Here is a 25,877-nt window from a genome sequence, read left to right on the forward strand (position 1 = left end):
TCAACCTTATCGGATGCATGGTCTGTCAAGCAGAATGTTTTTCAGAATTCTTTGAATCTGGGTTCTTTTTTATTCTTACAGCACGGTGACATCGCGCTGTTATATAATTGGCTATTCTGTCCTGTGTCTTCTGTCACACTTATGTCCGTTTATGCCCCTTTGATCTGAGGGCTATGAATAGAAATTTGTCCAACGTCACAACTCTTCCCATCATGCATGCTAATTCACAGTGTCTATATTTAAATTTTATAACTGCAAAATTGTTTCATCATTCTTAACCTTTTACTGCCCCCAGCCACGCGATATCGAAGTATTCGCTTCTTGTTTATTTTTGCCTCTGCTGACGAAGGCATCGTTTTCAGGTTGTCCGTGATTGGTTTTCGTGACAGCAATAAAACGGCTGAAGCAATCCAATTCAAACTTGGTACAAGTATGTATATTGATATAAATATGAAGTAATTTAAATTTTGGGGTCAAAAGGTCAGAGGTCATGTTGTGTAAAAATTGCCACCGTGCTAACTTATGAACCAGTGATGGGATTTTGACCGAACTTGGTATAAGCATACAGTGTGATGCAAAGATGAACTGATTAGATGGTGGCACGAAGAGGTCAAAGGTCAGAGTCCATGAAAGGTCTTCGTTACTCCGATAACTTGATAACGGCTGAATGAATCTAAGTCGAACTTGGCACAAGTATGTATCATGACTTATACATAAACTGATTAGATTATGCGGTCAAGAAGTCAAAAGTCATGTCAGGTAAAAATGTGATTTGAGAACAGCTCAAAGGATTTAAATCAAACCTGGTACAAGTACAGTATGTATCATGATGTAATAATGTGGACATAGGCATAACTGTCGATGTTACGATGTCGAAGAGTGCCGTTCTAATTCTTTCAGGTCTCTTATTTACATAAATTTGTCAACATTAAAAATCCCATTTCATAGAATTATAATTTTGGCATATACATTGGAAATTATAGATTAATCAACTTGCGGTGGGGGGGGGCAGGGTGGTTGTGGATGCTGTGTCAAGATATACTATACATATTATCATGGTATTGTGCCAATATGCTGATGGAATAAGTGGCATGAAAGCATCCAGAGTTCTTTTCAAGGTTGGTTTCATGTGCATGGTCAATTTGGCAACTTTATTTTCTAATTTTCTTCTTCTCCTTTCTGTAATGGCCGGTTATTCCCCTGTTCTTGTGGGATTGTCCGGGGGGAGTTTTGGGGCCCCAAGTCTTACATAAACCAGCTGGCCAGGCCTGACGTTCGATGAAGTAGTTAGGGCAGGAATTTGGAATCTGTTCATGATGCCGGCGATAGCTTGCATATTCTTTGCGAAGGACACCGTGCAATCTTTAACATCCACCAACTCGTGCCGTCAGATGGGACACCCAGGTTAACGTCCATCCGAGGGATGACGCACACATTGATGAATCACCCTACCTGTGAAACACCAGGATGACGGTTTGTAGCTGGCTGAGATTTGAACCCAGGCTAGACAGCTTTAGAGGTGAGTGTGCGTACATCTCGGCCATCCTACAAGCTCCCTTTTTAGGTCATCTCTTCGAGCATGACCTAATAATATGGGTGTCTATGTCCTTCGATTCCTCCGTTTACAATGAAGTTGAAGCGGGAGATCTGGTCATTAGTGATCCTGATAGAGGTCGATGAGACATACACGATGGTATGACTTTCAAGGTCACCGAAGTTCAAGGTCAAGAGGCCTTTGAACTTGCGAAAATGATGATTTTCAAATTCTATCTCCTCCGCCATTTCTCAAGCGATCTTGAATTTGATTGTGGCATATGAATCTATGGGACAATATCTAAATTTGGTCGGGCCGGATTTTTGATATTCGCTTTCGTGTCACGTGACTTCAAAGTTGGCAAAAAATACGAAAATGACGATTTTCAAAATCTATCTCCTCCTACATTTCTCAAGCGATCTTGAATTTGATTGTGGCATTTGAATGTATGGGACAATATCTAAATTTGGTCGGGACGGATTTTCGAATTTCGCTTTCGTTTTCGCGTCGCGTGACTTCAAAGTTTGCAAAAACTGCCGTACCTTCAGGAGGCTATATATTCTCTACTGGGCATGGTAAAAGTTAGTGAATGGTGTCATTGCATAGCAGCTGACCTTTGTCTTTTATGTCCATTCGAAAGAATACCAATATCTTCGAATACGTACACATCACGTGACTTTGAATTTTGCGAAAACTGCTTCATGTAGTTGCAAAATGAGGATTTTCAAAATCTATCTCCTCCGACATTTCTTAAGTTATCTTGAATTTGATTGTGGCATATGAATCTATGGGACAATATCTAGATTTGGTCGGGCTGGATTTTCGATATTCGCTTTCGTTTTCGCGTCACGTGATTTCAAAGTTGGCCAAAAATCCCTCCTGACCCGAGAACACTACACCCTAGTAACAGGAACTCGTGCTTGTTTCTCGCAGATATGAACGTCACTCCCGCACGGGTGTATTTGTAATTTCCAATTTTACATCCTGTTGATTGCGTGTGTATCCATTAAGAATATAAATTTTCCTCGTTCCATTCCCACTTTGTCCCTTTTGTGGGTAGTGTTTTGTTTCCAATTTTGAGAGTGCTTTTAAGACTCATTCGCAAAGCATGAACCAGTATCCCCTTGAGACCAGCCCAGGCATGACAGAAAGGAATATTGTATCTTTTTTTAAAGAACGGTCATACTCACAAGCCTGCAGTTTCTGTGATCCAATATAAACTTCAAGCTGTGCCACTTTTGCTCGGCTTTGATAACAGTATTCTGTAAAGACAGGTATGGATTGTGATTTAACAACCTGCTCAGTCGAAAAGCAACCCTGTCGTTTTGCATCTCAACTACAGATTAGCTTTGAGCCATACTACCATGGGCAGCTTGTAAAGCCTCATACAAATTCCGCAAAAACATGGCTAAAGAGGACACAACTGGCATTCTTCGGTCAACCGACCTTGCTGGGGCATCTAAACTGCCCGGTCAGTAAATCTCTGAGACTACCGTTTCGCCGGAATGTAGGCCCAGGCCTTCCTCCAAACTGGCACGGTAACTCATTTGTTTGCTGAGTTGCAAACAGCTGTGTTCACTCAGTGAGAGGTTTTATCTCTTTCATGAGCCTTAATACCTGCATTGAATGAAAGCTACCATCATGGCTGATAGATTGCCATTGAGCTTGCCAAGTCATTAATTTTTTTTTGAATTCTTAATTTTATTTATTTATTTGGTTTTTAATTGATTTGAGCTATGAACCATTTTAAATGCAGTGCAACTTTCGTATCTTCCACGCAGGTCGAAATAGAATGCGGCGAAGAGCTCACTGCGGAGTTCCTTTATGATGAGGTCCACCCCAAGCAGTGCATACAAAAGCAGGCATTCCCCAAGCCACAGGGACCAGCTGGGAAAAGAGGTTGCAAGCGCATCATCCGTGGGTCAGGCGATGAGGATTGAGGGGTTTTTTGGCCGATTGGTGAATTGGATGGATGGATGGGGAAGGAGGAGGAAGGTAAAGGAGTGGATTTGAGTAGTCAGGCAGTTAACACGTTGGCTTCACATTATGCAGGTTCACCGTGACCCCCACTCTGATGTATTGATGTGCTACATGAGACCACTGCGAGTTTATGTTGTTCTTCGTTGCTTTAATGAGCTTCGCACGACACCGTGCTGTAACCAATGTACAACTCGTGATGGCTTGCGATCACACCGACGTGTTTACAAATCGACGATGCGCCAAAACTAACTGCCCGGATGCATCCACGCTGATTTGGCAGATTTAGCATCACGATAGCTTTGGATCAAACTGCTTTCAGGAATTGCATTCGGAATAATAATTGCCAGTGTAACATTTGTCTGATATGCAAGATGACTTGATTATTTGGAAAAAAATTTTTTGTGTAACTGTCCAAAAGCTCATTTGTCGATTCTGAACCCCGGAATGCTTTACAATGTGAATACTTCGAAAGCCGTTCAATGGTATTGAAAATATACGGCTGCTTTTTCTCAAAAAAAAAAAAATTTAAGTTCTCGGGGAGCTGGAAGAGTCTGGGCTTTTTATTTTTTATTCTCTCTTCTTTATTACAAATCAGATTATGTGTATTGGTTATCTTGTAATGAGACCATGACAAATGTGGCATGATCCACTAATATTCAGTGGTGTATTTGCCTTTTAAAAAAAGTTCCTCTTCTTTTCGTTAGACATTTAAAAGTCGATGCAAAACGTTTCTGGGAATGTTAACGTTTCCTTTCTTTGCACTGCTCATGAGAATTGCTTGATAATCTGTTTTCTATAACTGGCTTTGTGTATATCTCCGACCTTACAGGCATCGATATTTGTTGGGTTCCCTCCCCAATCTCCCCCCCCCCATGAATGGTTTAATTTCTTGCATCATTTTCTGCCTCTTAAGTATTATTTTTAACATCTTGGCCTTGTCGAGGATCGTGTATGCAAAACAATATCGGAGATATCGTTGAACTTTAACAACGAGGATGTTTGCGGTTTCACCCTTGGGGAACACCAAATTAGCAGGTCCAAACATGTTGTTTTTATTTTATTTTTTTTTCCCCCCACCTTTACCTCATTTTACTGTGTTGCTCAAATTAACATTTCAGGCCACATGACTTTTGAAAGGATGAAGTTAGAGAGGAGACATTCATTTTATGGTTTATATGGGTCTTGATATATAGAGCTAGACTTTAAAGAAAATAAACTTACTTGAGCATTCTTCCTGCAGACAAGATTTCATGACTTTAATAAATAAAAACCAAAAGCATACATTCTTTCGTAAACACGTTTTGCTTCGTTCCCGATGGCAAACTTGTCCGAGCTTGAATCCCTTTCATCGCTATTCAATGGTTAGTCATTGCTCCGGTCCGTTGCTTTTTCCTTGTCTCCCTCCTCCATGTGAGCGCAATGTGCAACAATGCATCTCTTCTCGTTAAGTTGTACAATCTGGCTTGTGCTCGTTGAGACTCGTCGGTCAAAAACGTTGCATCATTTAAACATCTCTTCGCAGGTGACTTTCAGTACCTGCCTGCGCTGCAGGAACCTCATTCTCGCTCGCAGCGTTTTCTGTGGCGTCAATAACGGAACGAGATGGTTTGGTTAATAATTTGAGCTTCGTTTCCCAGTCGCTCACCACAGGGACTCTCAAAGTTCAGTTGCTGTCCTCTGCATCGTTGTAGACTCGCACATCGATTTGGAAACTCTGCACAGGCATCCTCATCGGCTCCTCGATTCGGAAACTCCTCATAGGCTTGACGTGATTTGTATGAGAACATACGACTCGGCAGATTCCACATCTGTTGGCTTCATTCCCATTGGAACCTCCTGACCTGTGCTGGGATTCACGATTGTTCTCCGTCCCTCGGTGTTAATCAGGATGATCTTGTTGCTTTTTAAAAAAAATTTGGACCTTGATTCCTGTACGTTGTAGGTTTCACGTTTGTATGTAAAGCGCACAATGATGTTTAAATGTCACGTAATGGCTTCACACGTACTGTACTTGCTCAACTCAGAAGTCGTGCACTTGCTGCATTTTATTGTGGGTTTAAGTAGCCTGTTCATAGCTGTTGCTCCATCTTACTTTCTGGGAAATGGATACTTCAACCCGAGCTATTGTTTTTTTCTTTTTTGCTAAAGCTTTGTTAATTTTATTACTAATATTTTTTTATACAACATTACTAGATTTATTCTGACGATGGACATTTAAAAGTGAACCCGAGGCTGTTTAAAAAAAAAATTGGGGGGCGGGTTTGCTTGGGGCTAATCTTGAACAATAAAACTGCATGATCTTCATTGTTAAGGAAATGCAATTCAAGCACTTGCAATAATAAAGTCTTCATGGTGAGTTTGCTTTGAATGTACATTACATTGTTGCTGCAGTGGTTCCGAAACTTGCTGTGAACCATTCGTGACCTTGTGGCTGTCGCAAAGCTGTATCCACCTTTCTTCAATGTTGCTTGTTGATGTCTGTGGCCTGAAGAGTTTGTTCTCCTTGCGTATGGCAGCTTGGCTGCCAGGAAGCATTTTGTTGGGGCACACCTATGCCGCTGATGCTGTGCCCCTATACCAGTACAATGGTATTCATTTTGCCGACCGTGCAAGGATGACAGGCTGAGTCAACCATACATGGTGTTAATTCAGTGGCCAATGGGGCTTGAAGTTAGGACCCTAAGATCCCAAGCCAGCCACCCTAACCATGAAGTCAATACCAGGTTGATCAGTTTCTTTGAAACGTGCTTAAATTTAGCCATAATCTAAAAGTTTAATGTTGAGAGTGTTGAGCTTTGGAACTGGTTTGTTTTGCATTGGCAGGCAAGATAGCTGAGAGGTATGTGTGCTCCTGTCTGAGCTGTCAATCCTGGGTTTGAATCTCTGCCCAGCTATAAACTGTCATCCTGGTGTCTCACAGGCAGGCCATGGCATCATTGTATGGGCAGTTCCTCGGATGGATGTTAATATGGGTGTGTACTGTCTGCCATTATTAGTTGGACGTAAAAGATCCCATGGTGTCCTTCACAAAAAGTTGATGAACTATTGCCGGCATCCTTAACAAATGACACGTTCTTGCATCAGTGGTACAGCCATGCCCCCTGTAAGAACTGATGCTAACCCACAGCTCTGGGCTGCAAATGAACAATGTGTTTTTCACACTGAAACTTTGCAAGCTGTGGTTCTGGTCTTGCAGTGCACCTGCATGTAGGCAAGCTGGTCCCTGGGTGCTGCCAGGTTTCTTTACTCTCTTCAGTCTGTTGCATGCTGTGGAAGGAGTTTCTGATACAAAATGAATGGCTACTGTGAAGTGCCAAAAAGGCACTTGACTGGCTGTTCTCGTTCACCTCTCCATCGTGCTGAGTGCACCAGTCATCTCCCACATGAGAATTTAAATCGTTCAACATATTCAATGGGTCTTGATCATGTATCTTTGTGATGATCCAATCAAATATGGAAGGCATCTTTATCCTCTGAATTGCTGAGGAGTGTGTGTGTGTGTATGTGTGTGTGTGTGTGTGTGTGTGTGTGTGTGTGTGTGTGTGTGTGTGTGTGTGTGTGTGTGTGTGTGTGTGTGTGTGTGTGTGTGTGTGTGTGTGTGTGTGCTGAAATTAATGGACATTGGACCACAGGAATGATGGTCTACATGAAATAGTTGTAGGGGCTTTCACATAGGATACAAGACTGTTTGTGATAATAAAACAAACTTGATACTCTGTCACTTTCACCCTTTCCACTCTGGAAAAAGGTAAAATGTTGTTCTGTTGTTCCTTAAAATGTGCACTACCCAATAATTGGCTTTTGGTGATGGAACGATGTGAATATGTTGTCAATAGATGTTTTTAATTCAGAGGAGCTTGTTTGGGACAGACAATTCTTGATGACATTGTATATTACAACAACCAAAATGTAGTTTTAATCTGCAGACAAAAGCTTGGAAGGGGGTGCTGGCTTGTTGGTCAACTTTTTTTCTTTGGGCCTTCCTTGAAAGGAATGTGCAGGTTGCTGTGATTGCTTGCTTGACAAACTGTGAGACTGCACCACCGTTTTTGTGAAGCAACTGAATAAAGGCCTATATATCTCTCTCTCTGTCTGTCTGTCTGTCTGTCTGTCTGTCTCTCTTGTCTGTCTGTCTCTCTCTCTCTTGTCTGTCTGTCTCTCTCTCTCTTGTCTGTCTGTCTGTCTGTCTGTCTCTCTCTCTCTTGTCTGTCTGTCTGTCTGTCTGTCTGTCTGTCTGTCTCTCTCTCTTGTCTGTCTGTCTGTCTGTGTCTGTCTCTCTCTCTTGTCTGTCTGTGTCTGTCTCTCTCTCTCTTGTCTGTCTGTCTGTCTGTCTCTCTCTCTCTTGTCTGTCTGTCTGTCTGTCTCTCTCTCTTGTCTGTCTGTCTGTCTGTCTGTCTGTCTCTCTCTCTTGTTTGTCTGTCTGTCTGTCTGTCTGTCTGTCTGTCTGTCTCTCTCTCTTGTCTGTCTGTCTCGTCTGTCTCCTGTCTGTCTCTCTCTCTCTCTCTTTGTTGTATTCAGAAAGACAGCGGGAGTCACAGGCCAGGAATACTATGCGGTCTCAAGCACACCACCGAAGGATCATCAAGTTCAGATCCCAGCCACTTTGGCAGGGAATGTGCTGCTGGGTCTTGTCATGACACTGTAGAGGAGAGGGTGTGGCTCTGGCCTGCAGTACGAGCGACAGTCACATCAAGTTCTCACCAAGACACCCGCTTTTATTGCCTCCGCCCCATATGTTACCCACTCAACATTGGACCAATGTCCCATCCATGGTGGGGCAAACCCTTCCCAATCCTGAGTTGCTGAAGGTTGGCATGGTGGTCATGGCTTTTCCTCTCTCGCTGGCCCCTCAAAGCCTAAGAAATGCTTCAAAAGAACGGACAGATTTACAAAGGGTAGAACATAAACCAAAGATTTGCAGGGATGGTGATTTTTTTCAATGTATACATAAGGAGGGGTGGACTTCGTCTATCTATTCCATATAACGACTTGTATCTAATAGTATGACTACATCACCTCGCACGTACTTTAACATATTTATTAAGGAACTACAACTGAACTATACTAAGTAACGTTAACCCCGAGGAGTCATTTCCACAATACCATCACAGGTAAGAGTTTTCCAATACTCTTTAACGATTTTTCGTAAAACCAATTGATAATCATAGCCTCGTGTTGGCTTGATGGTTAAGGTGGCTGGTCCTGAGTTTGAGCCCCTGTCATGTCATTAAATAACAGGTGCGTTGATTCAGCCTGTTATCCTTCTGAGGTCGGCAAATTGAGTACCAGCTTACTGGAAATAATGAGCTGTTTGAGTATCCTATGTCAGAGTGGTGACTCCTCCAGGGTTGTGCTCTCGAGACAATGGAAAACTGCCTCAGCAGCCTAATGCGTCTGGATATATGAAGGGAGTGCTTCTTCTTCGACTACTGACCATCATAGGGTAAGAGTCCTCCAATGGTACTTGTATACCTATAGCATGCAGGTGCCTTCACCCACTACAACACATGTATCCCAGTTGGGTTTATGCCCTACTTTTGGGTTTGTGTCTTACAGAAATGGTTAAGCTTTGCCCCAAGCCGTTGTGGATTAGACTCGAAGGTAAGGTGAGGGGAAAGATCGGGGAAGATGGACTTGTGCACTTGGCTTCCTTTTCTTCAATAAATTGGCCAGGAGCCACCACCAAATCCGGTGTGAGACCGCTAAACCATTCTGACCTCCACTCGAATGTAAGACCCGTTACTTCGCTCATGGGAATACCAATCTGCGTAATTGCTAAAAAAAATTTAAAAAATAAACGGTTGTTCATGGTAAAAAAAAAAAAAAAAATATATATATATATATATATATATATATATATATATATATATATATATATATATATATATATATATATATATATATTTGGTGGTATTTGGCTCTACACTTGGGGAGTGTGAATGACGTCATCACAGCATTCTTAGATGCTGAATTCTGAATCACATACAACACAAGGAAGATCAAAATTAAAAAAAATTTATCCCCCCTGCTCGCTCTCCTTCTTTTGATCTAACTGTGGGGTATGTACTCTGCGTAGGCCATGCCAGGAAACACTCTCCTCATGCATGTATGTGCAGCATGCTATATGCTTCGTGTATGTGTGTCGCTGTGCTGTGTAAGGGGTACCATTATTGCTTGACTTGTGGAATACGGTTGACAGATGCACGCACAGAGGCTGAGACCATGCTCCTTTTATACACGACATGGCCAAAAGTATGTGGGCACCTGCTCATCCAACATCTTATTCCAAAATCAGGGCATTAACACGGAGTTGGTCCCCCCCTTTACTGCTATAACAGCCTCCACTCTTCTGTGAACGCTTTTCACTCGATGTTGGAAAATTGCTGTGGGGATTTGCTTCCATTCAACCACAAGAGCATTAGTGAGGACATGCACTGATGTTGGGCGATTTGGTCTGGCTTGCAGTCGGCGTTCCAATTCATCCCAAAGGTGTTCAATGGGGTTAAGGTCAGGGATCTGTGCAGGCCAATCAAGTTCTTCCACACCAATCTCGACAAACCATTTCTGTATGGACCTCGCTTTGTGCATGGGGGCATTGTCATGCTGAAACAGGAAAGGGCTTTCCCCAAACTGTTGCCACAAGTTGGAAGCACAGAATCATCTGGAATGTCATTGTATGCTGTGGCATTAAGATTTCCCTTCACTGGAACGAAGGGGCCAAGCCCGAATCATGATAAACAGCCCAAGACCATTATTCCTCGTCCACCAAACTTTACAGTTTGCACTATGCATTCGCATAGGTTGCGTTCTCCTGGCATCCACCAAACCCAGATTCATCTGTCAGAATGCCAGATGGTGAAGCGTGATTCATCACTCAAGAGAACACGTTTGCACTGCTCCAGAGTCCAATGGCGGTGAGCTTTACACCACTCAAGCCAACGCTTGGCATTGCACATGGTGACCTTAGGCTTGTGTGCGGCTGGTCGGCCATGGAATCCCATTTCATGAAGCTCTCTGAACGGTGTTTGTACTGACCTTGTTTCCAGAGTCAGTTTGGAACTCGGAAGTGAGTGATGCAACCGACAAAATACGATTTTTCCGTGCTACGAGCTTCAGCACTCGGTGGTCCCGTTCTGTAAGCTTGTGTGGCTTACCACTTCGTGGCTGAACTGTTGCTCCTAGACGTTTCCACTTCACAATAACAGCACTTAGTTGACCGGGGCACCTCGAGCAGGGCAGAAATTTGACGAATTGACTTGTTGGAAAGGTGGCATCCTATGACGATGCCATGTTGAAAGTCACTGAGCTCTTCAGTACGGCCAATGAATGTTTGTGTATGGAGAACACATGGCTGTGTGCTTGATTTTATACACCTGTAAGCAATGGATGTCGCTGAAATAGCTGAATCCATCCACTCATTAGGAGGGGTGTCCACCTACTTTTGGCCATGTGGTGTATGTCAGATTTTATAAAGACCATTTCTTTGTCCAGAACTCTGGTATTTGTGCAAGATTTCATGAAGATTTATCATGTTGTTTTTGCTTCTTGAAGCAGAAGCACTTTACACTTTTGCTTTTCATACTATCGATTTGCACTTGTCAATCCTTTTCAGAAATACGAGAATGCTTCCGTTTGTTGGGAAAACGAGTTAAACTCCCAAGAAGAGCATAGTATCGATAGTCATGTTGTTGAAGACTTCTTTATTGCATTGCATGCACTGCAGTCCTAAAGTAACTTGTCACCATTAATGGCTTGGATACTTTGAACATCTGTACAAAGTTTAGCAGTTACAAAAGCATTTGGTGCCAAATTTTATCAAATCAAATATACAACAGCATTTCACATATATATATACATACACACACATTTGAAACATTTTCATTGTATAATTCCATGTGTCAATGCAACAATGAAGTGTGGGAAAGGCAGCACATTATGGAGCAAAAATCAGCAATTAATGAAAAATAAAACAGATCAGGAACGAGTCGGGCTTGTGTCCGAGTCGCGTCGATAACATTGTGAAATGATTTAAGCCTTGTTCAACCCAATGAATGTGCAGCAATCTGACAGTGAAGGCAGTAAATGGAAACAAGTAGCAAAAAGCCTTTGTTTGTTTATTTATTTATTTACAAAGGGTTTCAAAGTAATCCAGTAACCGCTTGACCTCCTTGATTTGTTTGGTGAGGGAATGAACAGGCCGCATGGCTTGATCCAGTTCTTCAGTGCGTGCTATCAGCGTGTACATTGCCTGTCCAAATCAAAAGGATGAGACAAAGAAAGAAAGAAAGAAAAACCTGAAAGTAACGAAAACCTTTTGTATGGAAATGTATTAATATGCCACCAATATTAATGGATAAATTGATAAGACAGTGTTAATATACATGAAATGCAATTTGGTTTCATGCCAGGAAGGGGTATGATGGAGGCAATTTTGATCGTTAGGCAATTACAGGAAAAAAATATCGAGGGAAGAATAAACAAATGTCTTTTATATTTGTGGATTTGGAGAAGGCGTTCGATAGGGTGCCTCAGGAAGTGGTGCAATGGTCCATGAGAAAGTTACGTGTGGAGGATTGGTTAGTCAGGGTAGTCACGGTGATGTATGATGGCCCAAAAACTTGTACGAGGGTAAACGAGATGCACAGTGAGTATTTTGAAGTGAGAGTGGGTGTTCATCAGGGGGTCAGTCTTGAGTCAAATCCTGTTCATCATTGTTCTTGAGGCTATATCACAGGAATTTAGAGGCGGCTCACCTAAGGAACTTCTATATGCTGATAGCTAACAAGGTGGAAGAGGTAATGGATAAATATAAAGTATGGAAGCCAGAGGACTGAAAGTGAATACAGGGAAAACAAAAGTACTGATTAGTGGTATGGGAGAAGGAAGTGTGGGAAAAAATAGAAAGGTGGCCCTGTGCTGTCTGTAGAAAAGGTGTCGGTAGCAATTCAATATTGTGTATATCCTGATCCTGCAACAGTTGGGCGCACAAGAGGTGTCGTGGCATCAGGGATGGACTGCAGGTAGTACCTGACTTCAAATGTGCTGCTTGTGCAGGTAAACAAGTGACTCCAGTTGGAGTAGAAAGGTTAGTTCATGGGGCTATATCAATGGAATGTGTGGATAAATTCTGTTACCTTGGTGATACGATTGATGCAGGTGGTGGTATGGAGGCAGCAGTGAATGCAAGAATTAGAAGTGGCTGGAGGAAGTTTTGGGAGTTTTCCCCTATTCACATCAAAAGGTACCTCTCTCCGATTAAAGGGAAAACTGTATGCAGCTTGCATTAGAAGCGTGATGTTGTGTGACAGCGAAACATGAGTGATCAAAAAGGAGAATGAACGGAGGTGTGAATGAAATGAGAATGATGAGGTGGATGTGTGATGTGGCACTGAAGGACAGGAAATCAAATGTGGAATTAAGCGATAGGTTAGGTATAGAAAGCATTAGTGAGGTTATGTGTAGGGGTCGGTTGAGATGGTTTGGACATGTGGGCAGCTGTGTGAAGAAGTGTATAAATATTACAGTATGTGGATGGAAGGAGAGCTCGAGGCCGTCCGACGAAAACATGGGATATTTTGCTGAGAGAGGATCTTAGAGTTAAAGGCTTAACAAGAGGGGTAAGAAGGGATCGTGCAGCCTGGAAAGCAGCCGTTCGGTGAACCACGGCTTCCACATGCAAGAATGGAAACAGCCGTAAAACGACGATGATTATTATTATTATTCAAGTGAACTCCATCATTCCAATTAAGGTCGACTTGCAAACAGCCATTAACTCAGCATTTTATGAAAAATGTACAAAATTTTGTTGGAGGTCGTGGCACATATTTTAAATCCGAAGAATGCAGGAAAAAACAATTGTCCACATTGATGAAGTTCAAATTGATCATTAAATGTGTGCCATGATGACAACCTTTATGGTGGTGTCTACTGTATTTTCAGGGTTGGTAGGATAGCTTAGAGAGAGCGCACTTTCCTGCGTTGGAATTGTGACCCGACTGCAACGTCACCCAGGTGTTTCACAGGTACGTTACATCCATGACTGTGTTGTCCAAATTTCAAAAAGAGTTACGACGACGTGACAATTCTGAATATTAAATACGAGGCCGAGTATTGTTTCAAGGATTACAAGGAAATGATGTGCAGGAGGAGGCCATTCGGCCCCTCATGCCTTCACCACACCAATACCACATTTAATAAATCCGTCGATACCCTTCGTGTGCAGCCTTTTGGCTGCTGGTTGCATCATCGGTTACGGGTGCGGATATGCCACTGATGCAGTGCCCCGATTACCAGTGCACTGGCACTCATTTTGCCGACGTCGGAAGGATGACAGGCCGAGTCAACTCCCTTGTGTTAATTCAGCGGCCAATGGGACTTGAACTCAGGACTCTCGGATCCCAAGCCACCTCCCTCAGCGCTAAGCCAACACCAGGCTAAACTGCAGTTTGCCAAAGTCCCAAGTATTCTCCAAACTGAAAGTAATATATATATATATATATATATTATATACTGTAGATACACAATCACTGAATCCATCACTTCGCTAACAGTCATTGAACAACATAACTAGTATACGTTACTGTTGCAGTACACTAACACAGTTTATCGAGTCAATATTTGCAATTTTTAATTATTTCAGTAACTTTTTGGTGACTAACACATGTTGGTGTTAATTTTAGTAATACGCACAATTATTCGGCAAAAAAAATTATTAATTCGTTCCCAGGAATCAAATGTTGTTTTCTTTTTTCCAAGTTGCAAAATGCCACTCTCAGTCATGAATAATACACGAAACAAAATTTGCATGTCCCATGTTTGATCTGTTTATGGTGGACATCAATGGAGAGGAAAAAAAAAATTTCAGATCGCCTGGCATGAGACAACAATCCTCATAAAACTGTGGAACATAATATGAACGACAGGGAACTTCAAAAATTTGGAGGAGGCCTGGGGGTGTTCCGAGCAATCTCTGCTGCAGCCGTTGCTTCATTATCAGACTTGGATTTTTAAGTTGCCATTCGTCAAGCCCAATGGAAAAGGTGGTTGTCTGCCTGTTCGCTTTAACATCTCGTTCGTGAACCCAGCCATTGTTTAGCCAATTCATGGGCCAAGATTTCTGTACAAATAAAAATACAAAACTTCTGCGATTTCAGCCCAACCTCCTTACCATGAATCCACCACCACATTTGGTCTAAAGTTAAAACATCATTGCTCAGCATTGTCATCATCGCAATTCGAGTATGTGAAGATGAAAATGAAGGTTAAATAAAAATAAAAAAAACCTTTGAGATCACACAATAATAATTTTTAAAAAAGGATCATCATACCTTGATACTAAAATCCACCGATTCACCGAGGCTGTCGACAGAATCCCGATACGTCTGTACGTAGCCGACACTCAAGGCGGTCATCTGGAAGATAATTTGGCACGAAGAAGCTCAACGCTCAAATCACTCGGGCCTCGTCTCCACTACCTAGTTTGGGACTTTATAGGAGCAACAACTCGGCCAAGGCAGAACCGAGGAAGCATCTTCATTATCTTCACCATCAAGGAAGAAGCTTTGGGAGATGTAATGATGCTAACTACATATTCACATATAAATATTTAAGATTTAAAGCAATTCGATATTAAATAAAAAAAATTTAAACCAACAGACATTTTGTTCAGGTGCACACGGCTTTCTTTGATCCCGTTCGTTCCAGCTTCTGCTGAAGTTGAGGGATCAGGATTTGCGGTGAGATTTCATCTCAAACCCCCTGCAACCAGAGCACTGTCCCATGGAAATCAAAAATAAACTTATCCGACAGGCCTTTCTCAAATGGCTGCGACAACTAAAGGTAGCGCCGGTAACCCATTATGATCGGTTACAAAAAGGGATAAAATATTTAATCGATGCCACTTGCACATAAAACCACGGCGCAGCCCACATGTTAAGAGTCAGTTCAAAGGTCACTTCCAGCTTACGATTGTATATGGTCATGTTGCTGCGAGCTTGAACGTTCATTTACACCGGTAATGATGTCAAAACGATGTTTATCCCCACGCTTTTTGAAAAACATGGGGAGATATTGTAATCTGGCTTCGTCGGTCTGTCTGTCCGTCAAACCATCTCCTCCTAAACGGTTGCGCAGAAATTCACCATACTTAGTAGTTATGATCAACACAGTTGTGAAAAGGTGTGACAGCAGGATCATATTTGGCCCTGCCCCCTGGGGCCAGCTCAAAAGGTCAAATAAGAAAAAAAAAATGCGATTACAGGCACACTGTAAACATTTTAAATGAAACTTTGTACATGAAATCAGCATTGGGGGACGCATGAAATATGTAACGATGTTTGGAATTTGACCCCGAGTTCATGACCCAGGGGGTGGGCACTTGGGGTCACAGAGGTCAAAACAGGGAAAAAAATTTGACCTAAAATGTGATATTGGGTCATTTCTGGTGGAACTTTTTGCCATTTTAGGTCATCGGACCTAAAAGCCGGACCAAATGTCTGTCCGTCAACAATTTTTCTTTCCGATCTTGATGAAACTTAGTATGTGGGTAGAGGTCTGAGTGTTGCACAATGATATAACTTTTGTCCGGGTTCAAGGTCACGAAAGTTATAAAAATCGCCATTTTCAAAACCTATCTCGTCTGCCATTCTACAAGATATTCGGCAACTGTTTATCGATTATGATAGTAAAAAATATTATCTTGTATCAAACTGGACAGATTTTTAAATTTCTTTCCCGTTTGATCGTCACGTGATCTGGAAGATGGCCAAAAACGCTGATGCGATTCGCAAAGAATGAAGGAAGGAGAAATGAAATATAAATATAAAACACATTTTTAGCCTTTTATATTTATACATTTTCCGCCGAAGGTGCAAAAATTTCAAAACCCGAAATGTAAACGTCGGCATTTATTTTCAACATATAATTTCGTGTGCGCGCGCCAAAATGCCGAGTCATCTTTAACCAAACTGCGCAGTTGTCCGGTCACGGCGTCTGAGCAGTGGCCAGCGTGGTTCAGATTGACTGTGGTTTCTGGGGCGAAGGCGATTGTTAAGAAGTGTGTCGGCGGTATAAATTCGAGTGACTGTATTGGCGATTTAATCACGCAACATCTTGACAACGAATATTCTGGCCGAACGATTGCATCAATTCAGTGCATCAGCAGGGATGATTCGCAGGCTCCTCTCGATCGTGCCGATATCTAACATAATCACCGGCGGACATAGGGCTGCAGGCTGTGGGGCGAGGACACGGATCCCGGATGAGGGGATAAGTGATAAATTATGCTACATGCTTCGGGCTTTCAGATTAATATATCAATGAGTACATTCCATAATTAATGAATTAATAATTAATGAATCTGGCATACAAAATGTTTTTTCAAACGTGACATGTTACTTTGTGCAGTGTCACAAAACTTCTGTGGAATTAATAATTAATGAATTTTCTCGCTCTAACGATTATTCAAACCTCAATATCTCTATAAATACTTGACCAATTTTCATTCTGAAAGTTGCATTATAATCAGTGAAGAATAATTTACAGGAGTATCATAATCTCCGAGAGCTAAGCCTATTTTTCGTTTTTTTTTCTACAACCGGAAGTGAAATGTCCCCAGAGTGGACGGACCGGAAAACCAGGTATTGCACTTACTGGTGATTCTGATGTGTTAATCCGGGTACTAAATGAACAATACATATTAATTATGTCATTAGTAGTATTATCCTAGTGTATCTCTGTGAACTATTTCAATCTAAATGGTTAGTTTGGACCGTTTCGCGGTTACCTGAACATTGAGAACTTGTGGTATTATAGAGATGACCGTCACCCCCACACGGGGGTAATTTTTCAACTTTTCTTTAGGTGGGAAGCATAGGGGTTTGCGATGATGCGCCATCGACTTCGCTCCAGTTACTTCCGCCACCGAAGGTGAAAGAGGTTATGTTTTCACCCCTTTCTGTTTGTGTACGTGATCATCTCAAAGTTGTGGACAGGTTCCGTGTGTGACAAGGATGAACCGATTAGGTTTTGGTGAAGACCTGGATCCAGATCTGGATACAACAATTATTTAACTTTTTTAAAGTGATTCTTCACCATTGAGAGATGGGGCCAAAAATTATTATATATATCTCAAAAAGTTGTGGACGGATTCGGATGAAATTTGGTGGATATGTTGAGTGTGTGGCAAGGACAAATTGATTCAATTTTGGTGAAGATCCAAATCTGGATCCGGATACGAGAATTATTTGATTCCTAAAGTGGTTCTTCACCATTCAGAAATAGGGCCAAAAACGATATAGTGCTGTATAGCATGATATTTCAAAAATGTATTGGGCCCGATATGTTCTCGTGGATCAGGCATTACGTGGCGGAGGTATGCACTCTACCGAGTGCCCTTCTAGTTTCATTTTATTTTTGATGCGGTCAAAGGTATTTACATCACAAATACGTCGAAAGTATGCAACCCAAAGAACAATTGGCAAAAATCATTACAGGAAAAAAATAATAAATAAAAGACAACACGATGACACTTGATAATCGACCTCATGACGCCCCCAAATGAGAGGCCTTGTTCACGCTATTCCAGCAGGTGAAGGTAAGTTTTGACGGTTCCACCATAACTCAGTGAGTAAAGACACTACTGACAGACCTGAACTTGTTACGAGAGACAAAACATCAAAGTTGAGTATAAATATCATTTGTCCCATGTAGGAATTTTAAAACTTAAACACAAATCACAAAGCCCGAGATTGGCGAGTAGAGTTGACAAGAAACATGTAATCCTCAGCAGTTTGAACACTCCTTGTAAATCGAAGAGGAAAATGCTCCACGTCGTTTTTTTATTATTTCTACTCTTGCCAAAAACCCCTGTTATGAATGTGACCAAACTTACATTTTGTACAGCAGAATTTAAAGACTTCATCATCTTGTCCACATTACTCGCCACCTCTTTAGCCTGAATCTCCAGGTCGACCAGCACAGATGGGTCGATGGCAGGGATATCAGCGCTTCTTTGAAAAGAACTCGAAACCTCCAAACTTGTCCTGTTCTCCTCTGAAAAAAAAAAAGTTTAATCATAAAAGCAAAACATTTAAAACAAAAGGATACAAAACAGGAATCCCAATTGGTTGTTGATGTTGTTTCGTATGCATCCGATGGATTATGGATGCTGGTTGCATCGTTTCTGGAAGCGTGGCTGTGCCACCGATGTCGTTCCCATTGCCAGCAAACTGGAACTCATTTTGCCGACCTCGGAAGGATGACAGGCTGAGTCAACCCACCTGGTGTTACTTCAATGACTAACGGGGGCTCAAAAACTCAAGACCCTAAGATCTTAAGTCAGTTACCCTAACCGTTAAGCCAACATCAGGCTTGTCCCAAATGGTCTACAGTATCTGGCATTCAAAGCCACAACTATCGACAACCATATGATATGGACAGAGGCCTCAGCATCAAGTCTCTCCTGGATTCTGGAGACTCTAAACCTCTCAACATTATTAGCATCTCCTGCAATGAGACCCAAGCACAATGTCCGTTGCTTCTCATCACAGATCGGTGAGGTGGCCTCTCCTCTAGTCGAGCTCCTTCTGCCCTCTCCACACTCTGGTCCATAATCTGTTGGGTAGTCTGAGATGTTTTAATCAAATGTTAGCAGGCGTACGTATGGACAGCCAGACCCTGGGACCCACTCTATGAGCTCATTTCGGAGAGATAACCTCATAATGGGAGGAAAGTATGGATGTACGTATCATATACTTCTCCAAGAAGATTTGACATCGGAAGCTGAAACTTTCAGGGGTTAATGAGGTCACCTGAAGTTGTGTCTGTGCACGTTTCGTTTGATTCCATAAAGTTTTCAAAAAAAAAATTTCACCCATCTTAGAAATCAAACGAAACTTGCACAGGCACAAGTTCAGGTGACCTCATTAACCCCTGAAAGCTTCCGCTTCCGAGGCCAAACCCTCTTGGAGGAGTAGAGATGATACATACACTTACTCCATTATATATATATATATATATATATATATATATATATATATATATATATATATATATATATATATATATAATTCCAGCAGTGTGTGTGTGTGTGTGTGTGACCGCTGTTTCGATCTAATTGAAACTTGCCAGATATATTGCTGGGGACCTGAGGATGTGCCTTTTCAAGGTTTGATATTAATCGGACAAGTGCTTCCCAAGTTATGGCCATTTATTCACCAACCAATGACAGGAACCGTTGCTGCGGCCATTTTATATCAACCAATGACAGGAAGCGTTGCTGCGTAGCCGATGGTGAAGAGAAACTCAGCCGCGTTCGCCATTACGGGTTTTTTCTCTCCTCTCCTCTTCGTGTTTTTCCTTGCGAAAAGGCAAAATACGTTGGCGCCAATTGAATAATTGGCCATTAAAATCCTCCGTATTCTTGCCCTGGACGAGGAAACAAAGAAGAAGCACCGTTTCCTCATCGATGTTGTTTATGAAGAGGTGCTAACGAGATAAAGGTGTGTACAATGTTCATGGAGACGATTATTATTATGATTTATTGAAGAAAAATTGTTGCAAAAATAATTTATCAAAAAAAGTGCACAACTTTTTTTGTTTCCAATTGTCAAAATGCTGTGGCCTTTGGAAGTGTTAAGGAATGCAGCTCCACTCAGCATGCTTACCAACGAAATACATCTCAATTTGGTGGTAAAAACGATTCACAACGACGGGTTTCCTTACTCATTGCTCTGCAGTCTGCATTCAACCCCTTCATTTGTCATCTCATTGACCTCATTTCATCTATCGATAATTCCAGCAGTGTGTGTGTGTGTGTGTGTGTGTGTGTGTGTGTGTGTGTGTGTGTGTGTGTGTGTGACCGCTGTTTCCTGACAACCACTGGTCCGATCTAATTGAAACTTGCCAGGTATATTGCTGGGGCCTTGTGGATGTGCCTTTTCAAGGTTTGATATTAATCGGACAAGTGGTTCCCAAGTTATGGCCATTTATTTACCAACCAATGGCAGGACACGTGCTGCGTAGGCGTGGCCGATGCGCCATTTAGTTACCAATCACAGGACACGTTGCTGCGTGGGCGTGGCTGCGTAGGCCAGTGCACGGCCGGCCGACGATGACGTCACGTGCCGTGCTGGTTACGATGGGGATTGATCGGCGCCTTAGTTACCGTGGGGTAGGAGTGCCAATGGAAAATGGCAGCGAATGTCATGGCAAGCAAAGACAGGGAGGAAGACTTGATTTTAATTAACGCTGTGTGTATCACAGCAGTTGTTACTTCAATGCAAGTGGTAATTCGTGGAATGATGTGAACATTCTGTACGGGTACGCACTACTTTTGGATAGTGATGACTTACTGTATTCTAATAATTTCTCGATTTCTTATCCGCATTTATAGATAAACACAATGCCCCAATTCAGTCGACGTTGATGAGAGCGAAGGAATGGCCTGTGTGTTTGTTTGAAAGTTATTATTATTATTATTATTATTATTTTTTGCATGTACGGCCACACACATATGGGCATGCGAGCGCGAAGGAACGGCCTGTGTGGTTGTTGTTTCTGGCATGCGGTTTGAAAGTTTTTTAAAAATTTTTTTGTATGTACGGCCACGCACGTATGGGCACGCACGTACGGCCATGCACGTACGGATACGCGAGAGTGAAGGAACGGCCTGTGTGGTTGTTTCTGGCAAGCGGTTTTAAAGTGTATATATATTTTTTGCACGTACAGCCACGTGAAAGCGAAGGAACGGTTTGTGTGGTTGTTGTTTCTGGCACTCTGAGTTTTTTTGCGGGGGGAGGGGGGGAGGGTTTGCACGTACGGCCACGCATCTATGGGCATGCAGTAGTATATAAAAAGATAGATGCTGTCATTTCCTCGAGCATTGGAGCCATTTGAATCATGGTTCCTCTCTCGGTCCATGTTGTCTGGCAATATTGACTTGCTCGAGCAATGGATGGAGTCATCAGAGCGTTTATCGAAGTATACTCGCCAGGGGAGGGGGGGGGGGAAGAAAAAGCGGATCCACTGTGAGAAGCTCTTCTTGCTTCCCACAAGCCCATGGTGATTAGCATACTTCCATTGAATGTTCTGTCTATTACATCCATCTGTGTACGCGTCCGTTGACACAGACCGACACTAGCCTTCACAAGCACCTGTTTGCCATTCTTCGGAGCGAGTTTTTGCTGTTCGCCTGCACAACGGAGCACAGAATGGAGCAAGGTCTAAACGTGCACGTGGGTTCTTAGTCTCACACCGATCTTTTTTTTTTTAATCTTACAATATACCTCGGTATATATATACTGCATTATCATGAGCACATTCACAGAGTTAACTCACCGTTTAACTGCTTCGTTGAGCTCAGTTTAATTTTCTCTTGAAGATCTGAAACCACAAAATGTGTGAGGTTGCCTTCATGAACGACCGTTCCCTCCAGTTCTAAAGAGCTAGCAATGGTTGCTCTCCGTCCTTCCTGCTTCAGATCCTTTGGTTTTATGTCTTTCGACATGTACAGCTGGCTTATACCATCCAGGCTTCGACTGTCCTGCAACCAACCTGAAGGCCTGGGTTCTCTCCGAGTAACATTACCGACTTGTACTTGGGCGAACACGTGCTGAGGTGACAGGCCTGGTGCTTGTGGTGCAGCATTGCAAGCCACGACATCATCCGCTGCATCGCCAAAGTAATTCTCACACACGTCTTCACTCAGGTCTTTATCTTGCAAGAAGTTAAAGGGATTAACCCGTGGCTTTCGAGGACCAAGATGATCGCGGCCGGTAACGGTGCTTGCGCACACTGCAGTTTTGTCTTTGTTGCAAGTTGTAAAATCCATGCAGGCGTCTTCGCTTAAATGCGACCGGTCATGATGAAATACGTTTTCATCGTCAGGAAGGAAACTCTGCTTCTGCGCAGCAAATTGTCCTCGGCGAGGAGACGTATGGCTTGAAGTTTGGACAACCCATTCAGCACTAAAGTCCAAATCAGCCCCACCTGCCGTTCCCGATTTTACAAGATCTGATGTAGATTTGGGGCAATCGTTGATCGGCCTTTCGTCGTCAGAGACAGTAGTCTTCATATTCTCTTGTAAGCCACCTGGTGTTTCATCAGACATCACAAGGTGCTCGAAGGAATTCATGGCTGATCTTTCAGCACTTTCCAGGTGCTCATTTTCAATTGTCAATGGCAATACGTCGTCATTGCCAGCGCACAAGAGGCTAGAATCATCCTTTTCCAACATACTCTCCGCAAAGTTTGTATCTGTTGAAAAGGCATCATTGGTAGAAGGCAAGCTTTCCATTTGTGGGAAATTTCCTCTCTCCACCCTTATTGTCTTATCCGCAAGGTCTCCATGCAACACACTCTCAACGTTGTGCACATCCAAGCTGTTTTGACATCGTCCATCACTCCGTCGGATATCAAAGGTTCTCTGGCTCTGCATTCCACTGCCAGAGGTCTGTCTGCTCCAAACTCCATCTAAATGGTCAGAATTTCCATCGAATCCGAGGTTATTGTTTTGCAAATCCAGGTGAGAGAAATCACGTTCCTGCACATCTTGGCTACGAGGTGCACTGACGTCATGTTCTGCAAAGCAAAAAACAATAAATAATCAAAAAACAAATAAATACGAGCTGGCAAAAATCATGCGTTTAAACTACATAGCAAACATCACCAACAACACCATACTAACAGGGTATTTAGTCATTGCAAACCTCTATAAATGCAAGTTGACACAAAGTTCTCAATGAATATTATTGAGCAATGCAACGAACAGCTCGGCAAGATAATACTACAGAGGGGCTATCTTTGTCGTCATCAGTTACTGGCGTTACTTCCCCCACACTCACCTCTGAGCTGCTTCGTCTGGGTTTGAATCCCAGCCTAGCTATAAACTTCCATCCTGGTGTTTCACAGGCAAGGTGATTCATCAATGGGTGTGCCGTCCCTCGTCGGATGGACGTTAACACTGGGCATCCCGTCTGCCGGCATTAGATGGTCGACGTTAAAGACCCCACAGTGTCCTTTGTGAAGAGTAGGCGTGCTGTCGCCAGCACCATGAAAATTACAAATTCCTGCTCCAACCTACAGGGGGCACTGCATCAGCAGCAAATGCAAATGCAGTGCAAATCCAGCCTGAACTTCTTCAGAGCTCTGGCAATGGGTTTGTGCCATTCTGGACTTGAAAATCTGCATAATCTTTCCTACAGTTGTTGTGTGTGTGTGTGTGTGTGTGTGTGTGTGTGTGTGTGTGTGTGTGTGTGTGTGTGTGTGTGTGTGTGTGTGTGTGTGTGTGTGTGTGTGTGTGTGTGTGTGTGCGCGCGTGTATGTATGTGTGTGCGTGTGCATGTGCGCGTGTATGTGTGTGTTCGTGTGTATCAGATTGCAATGAGTTTCTGCATCGTTACTACCATGGACTCAAACAATATGGGACGAAGACTCTGAAGTGGGAACAATCGGTTTAATAGGGACACAGGCACAGCATCACATCAACACGGGCGAGTCACGTGACTTCCCTTAACCACACCCCGGTGCACCCACGAATGTTTGTCTTCGAATAAACGACTGATAAATCACAGCCGCCAACTACAACGCCATGGAGCCTAAGCTGTGAACGAGCCGCAGCTAGTTACTTGCCGAGCTTCGTCCTCTTTGCTGTAAACATGATTATATATATAATACATTTAGACACACGAGGCATTTTCCGTGTTAACATTAAAACACAATCAGCGAAGTATTTTTTTCACGGAAGCGGTGCCCGTGGTCAATTCGATGTTCGAGGTGCAGGTGTAAGTCACGTGACCCGAACTATGGGTGTAAAACGAACCATCAGCGGCTTCACGGACACAAGTGAAATGAGCACATCGTCCGCTGAAGCGATTCGAAGGCTTCGAAAAGGAGTCCACGGTCAATAAAACCGAGGAATTTACTTCAAGGAAACATCAAATGTGGCCGTTCGTCGCGATCCCTGAGGAAACCCGCCTTCCGAGTCGAGATACAACTTCCACTAAAGGCTCAAAGTCGGGGGTAGTGCGAACGTCTCGGCGCCGGAACTCGCGGCGATTCGACCAACTGTACCGGAAGTTTAAACAAGGCGATTCCCGAGCGATGTCAGGAGGGGTTTCCGGAGATCCGCGGCCGGACGAACATCCCGCACTCGATACACGGGCCCTGCGCACTGCGGGATCGACGTGCGGCGACTGGCGACTCTCCCGACGTCGGATTCCTACCTTCGGCTGCCGTTGCCATCTTCGGGTAAGTGCTCGCATCGTGTCACGTGGCATCAGGCGCTGTTGTTGTTGTTGTTGTTGTTTTATATGAGGATGTTGGAAGGTCAACGTGACCGGATGGGGTGAGGGGGGGGGGAATAATTGACGGCGAGGCGACGATTCGACAAAAGGAAAGAGGGAGGAAACATTGTGACCTGGGGATGTTTCCTTAGCAAGCGGCTTGCCAAGCCGGGCGTTTCGTATCAACCGCTCTGCAAGCTGCTCGGAAAGCGGAGCAGTTGATTCAGAGAGGTGTTTCGTTATATTAGCAAAAATAACCGCCATAGTCTGGATTCAAAACGATACTACAACCGATGACATGTTCAGAGATACCCCTGTTGTGTTAACACTACTAATATTATGAAACGTGTATTTTCAAACTTTAATTTTGCTCTGCTTTTCATTCGAATTCTACAAAATTACAAACATGCAAATCACACCTCCCCCCCCCAAAAAACAATCCACAGTGGTTGGGTCCAGAGATAAGCTTGGTTGGAAACTCCTCCTTCTCACTTCCGGTTTATTCGTTCTCTTCCGGTTTTTGTCCAATCAGAAATTTCACGAGAGTGGAATGGCTTCACTGGAGCGGACGATCGACCGACCGACCTTTTTTTTTTTTTCGAGTTTTTTTCCCATACCCTTTAACATGAGGGTATTTCTGTCAGGTCAGGTTCGATCTGTGACCTGCTACAGGTACCATGTAAACCTGTACTAACCTGTTCCATGGTCGGGTTGTCGGCGACTAAACCGTCTCCCCAACCAGGTTTTCTGGTGAGGAGGGTGTTTGGATATGGACACCCAGCAGGATTAAAAACAAAACCTGTCAAAGGGCGGAGGAGCTCCTTGTGAGCCAACGGCCATCCATATCTAGTGCCCAACTGTGTCTGCGGACGTCCTCCTGCAGTTGGGTTACTTCTTATTAGGAGGTTGGTGGCAGGATTTGCACTCCAGCCACCGTAAAACCCTTCATTCCGCAAAACGCAAAAACGCAAAAAAATCTGAAAACCCACTCCGTGGGAGTACCTCCTGTGCAGCTTCCCTTCGCAGGGCAGCTCACCGGATGACGGGATTGGGGCAAAGCCTTCGGGACCCCCAATTTTTGA

At 43.2% G+C, this 25,877-nt stretch overlaps 2 protein-coding genes across 6 annotated transcripts in view; one reads left to right on the plus strand and one right to left on the minus strand.

The window, feature by feature from the left end:
- Nucleotides 1-5,870, plus strand: part of LOC147013812 (twinfilin-2-like) — a 43,891-nt gene extending 38,021 nt beyond the window's left edge. The window contains exon 9 of the mRNA XM_085851058.1: nucleotides 3,316-5,870. Within this exon, the coding sequence (XP_085707184.1) occupies nucleotides 3,316-3,474 (159 nt within the window). The 3' untranslated portion in view covers nucleotides 3,475-5,870. The remainder of the gene's footprint in view (nucleotides 1-3,315) is intronic.
- Nucleotides 5,871-11,197: 5,327 nt separating this feature from the next.
- BORCS6 (BLOC-1 related complex subunit 6) lies at nucleotides 11,198-24,886 on the minus strand. 5 transcript variants are annotated; one of them, XM_085851063.1, is made up of 6 exons: nucleotides 24,685-24,804; nucleotides 23,341-23,371; nucleotides 21,851-23,092; nucleotides 18,405-18,565; nucleotides 14,842-14,925; nucleotides 11,198-11,762 (listed from the first exon to the last, which is right to left on the minus strand). In XM_085851063.1, the coding sequence occupies exons 1-6, from the start codon at nucleotides 24,787-24,789 to the stop codon at nucleotides 11,637-11,639; spliced, it is 1,749 nt and encodes a 582-aa protein (XP_085707189.1). In that variant the 5' UTR covers nucleotides 24,790-24,804; the 3' UTR covers nucleotides 11,198-11,636. The 5 variants fall into 5 exon arrangements, with proteins under 5 accessions (XP_085707189.1, XP_085707185.1, XP_085707188.1 ...); XM_085851059.1 differs by lacking the exon at nucleotides 23,341-23,371 and having other exon boundaries at nucleotides 24,736-24,885; XM_085851062.1 differs by lacking the exon at nucleotides 23,341-23,371 and having other exon boundaries at nucleotides 24,584-24,723.
- Nucleotides 24,887-25,877: the final 991 nt, after the last annotated feature.

Source organism: Eptatretus burgeri, chromosome 13, assembly GCF_056783735.1.
Source record: "Eptatretus burgeri isolate ZD-2024b chromosome 13, Ebu_testis_v1, whole genome shotgun sequence".
NCBI lineage: Eukaryota > Metazoa > Chordata > Myxini > Myxiniformes > Myxinidae > Eptatretus > Eptatretus burgeri.

What these genes read in the sequence shown, in the direction of transcription:
- BORCS6 (XM_085851063.1), bottom strand. Translation starts at nt 24,789, where the DNA reads ATGCCACGTGACACGATGCGAGCACTTACCCGAAGATGGCAACGGCAG. An exon ending in CTCAACGAAGCAGTTAAACG is followed by an intron (nt 18,566 to 21,850) that starts GTGAGTTAACTC and finishes TTTTTTTTTCAG; the next exon opens with AGGAGAACAGGACAAGTTTG. An exon ending in TAAATTCTGCTGTACAAAAT is followed by an intron (nt 14,926 to 18,404) that starts GTAAGTTTGGTC and finishes ATTATCTTCCAG; the next exon opens with ATGACCGCCTTGAGTGTCGG.